The sequence below is a fragment of the Gossypium arboreum genome, chromosome 8, assembly GCF_025698485.1.
Source record: "Gossypium arboreum isolate Shixiya-1 chromosome 8, ASM2569848v2, whole genome shotgun sequence".
NCBI lineage: Eukaryota > Viridiplantae > Streptophyta > Magnoliopsida > Malvales > Malvaceae > Gossypium > Gossypium arboreum.
The window spans coordinates 126,781,040-126,782,906 of NC_069077.1; the positions used below are offsets into that span (position 1 = coordinate 126,781,040).

A 1,867-nucleotide genomic window follows, 5' to 3' on the forward strand; every position below is an offset into this window, starting at 1 on the left:
GAACTCGAGATATGACTTTTAAGGTGACAGTGACGCAGTTAACTAGCTTTGCACAATGTAAATCAAATATTTGAGAGAGAAAAATAAAGGAAGTAAGCCCGGTAACACCACGTGGTCAAATCCGGTGACGGTCACGGGTTTGGGGTGTTACAATGACGCTCTTCTTTTTGTTCGCAATAGAAAATGTGATGTAGAGGAGGTTGTTAATATTTTGGAGTATTTTTGTAAGGTGTCGGGCTAGGAGGTTAATAAAGATAAATCTATGATTATGTTCTGCCCTAAAACTCCGATGGATCGTAGGCACCTGTTTAGCTCCATGCTTGGCATGCGTATGGTTGATAAATTAGATGCTTACCTAGGGTTGCCTTTACCTGTCAGTAGGAAAAAATCGAGTGCATTTACTAACATTGTTAATCGTTGTACATGCAGAGCTAAGAGTTGGTCAAAATAGTTGCTTTCTTACGGAGGGAAAGAGGTCTTCATCAAGGCCATAATGCAAGCAATCCTGACTTATGCGTTCTCGGTTTTCTTGGCTCCTAAGGGCATTATTGAGGAAATCCAATCACAAATGAGCTGTATGTGGTGGAACAACAATGACAAAGCTAGGGGCTGGGCTATGATGGCTTGGGATAAAATGTGCTATCCTAAGGGTATGGGAGGTATGGGCTTTAGGGACTTACAGCTTTTCAATTTGGCTCTGCTGGGCAGACAGGTTTGGAGGCTCATGACTCATACGGATACTCTGTGCTTCAAAGTTTTAAGTCCCAAGTATTTCCCGGAGGGTGACGTGTTTAGTTATAAACAGGGTGATAAACCCTCCTTCACTTGGACTAGCATTGCTAAGGCGGTGGATGCCCTCAAGGATGGTTTTCTATGGCAAGTGGGTGATGGCAACAGGATTGACATTAGGAAGGACCATTGGGGGGTTGATGGCATTCGAGGAGATTCGGTGTGTCGGTCTTATTTCAATCATAACGAGAGGTTGGTCAAAGATTTGTGGGTCTCGAATAACAAGCGGTGGAATAGGGAAAGGGTTATAGAGATTTATGGTGAGAATTTGGGGGAGTGTATATGTAAATTGCCCATTTCTCATAATGGCATTAAAGATACAAGGGTGTGGATGCAAAACCCGCATGGTATTTACTTGGCTAAGTCAGCTTATTCTTGGCTTCTTCTTAAGAAAATTGGCTTCGGTCCTCATAGAATTTTTTGGCGTACTTTATGGAAGCTTCAGATGCTCCCCAAGATTAAGATTTTTAGTTGGCGGATCGACTACAATATCCTCCCCACGTTCGACAATATTGCTCGGATCTGACAGGGGGTCCAAAATATCTATCCTAGATGCAAAGTCAGAGAAGAGACGCTTATTCATGCCATGAAAGACTGTCAAAAGGATCGTAAAATTTTAGGGACTGGCGGTTTAAACAACAGATTGCTTGAAGGGGTGTACAACACTTGTATTGACTGGTTGGAGGACATTTTTCGTGTGCTGGATAAAAAGGCTAATGCTGATTTCTTGACATTGTTTTGGAATAGCTAGAATGATAGAAACAACATGGTTTTCAATGGTAAGATGGATGTAGCGGTCATGATATGGGAGAGGGCGCAAACATTAAGTCAAGATTTTCAGATTTTTAACTTATCTGAGCCTGCGCTTATCCCTCTAATCCCGATAAAAACGGCCTGGCAAACCCCTCCTTTGGCTACATTAAAATAGCGTGGATGCGGTTTGTTTGAATGGGTGCGATGGGTTTCTTCTTTATGAGAGATGATGATGGTTTTGTCTTGGGGGGATGTTACAAGTTCAGGAATGAAGAACTGGAGGCTAGCTGGGCTGAGCTAGAGGCGCTAACTGTGGGTATTAAGT

General features: G+C 42.7%; 1 protein-coding gene across 1 annotated transcript; it reads left to right on the forward strand.

Moving 5' to 3' along the window:
- The first annotated feature begins 493 nt into the window (after nt 1–493).
- On the forward strand, nt 494–1,315 carry LOC108450901 (uncharacterized mitochondrial protein AtMg00310-like). Its single transcript, XM_017748664.1, has one exon. The coding sequence runs from the start codon at nt 494–496 to the stop codon at nt 1,313–1,315; it is 822 nt and encodes a 273-aa protein (XP_017604153.1).
- Nucleotides 1,316–1,867: the final 552 nt, after the last annotated feature.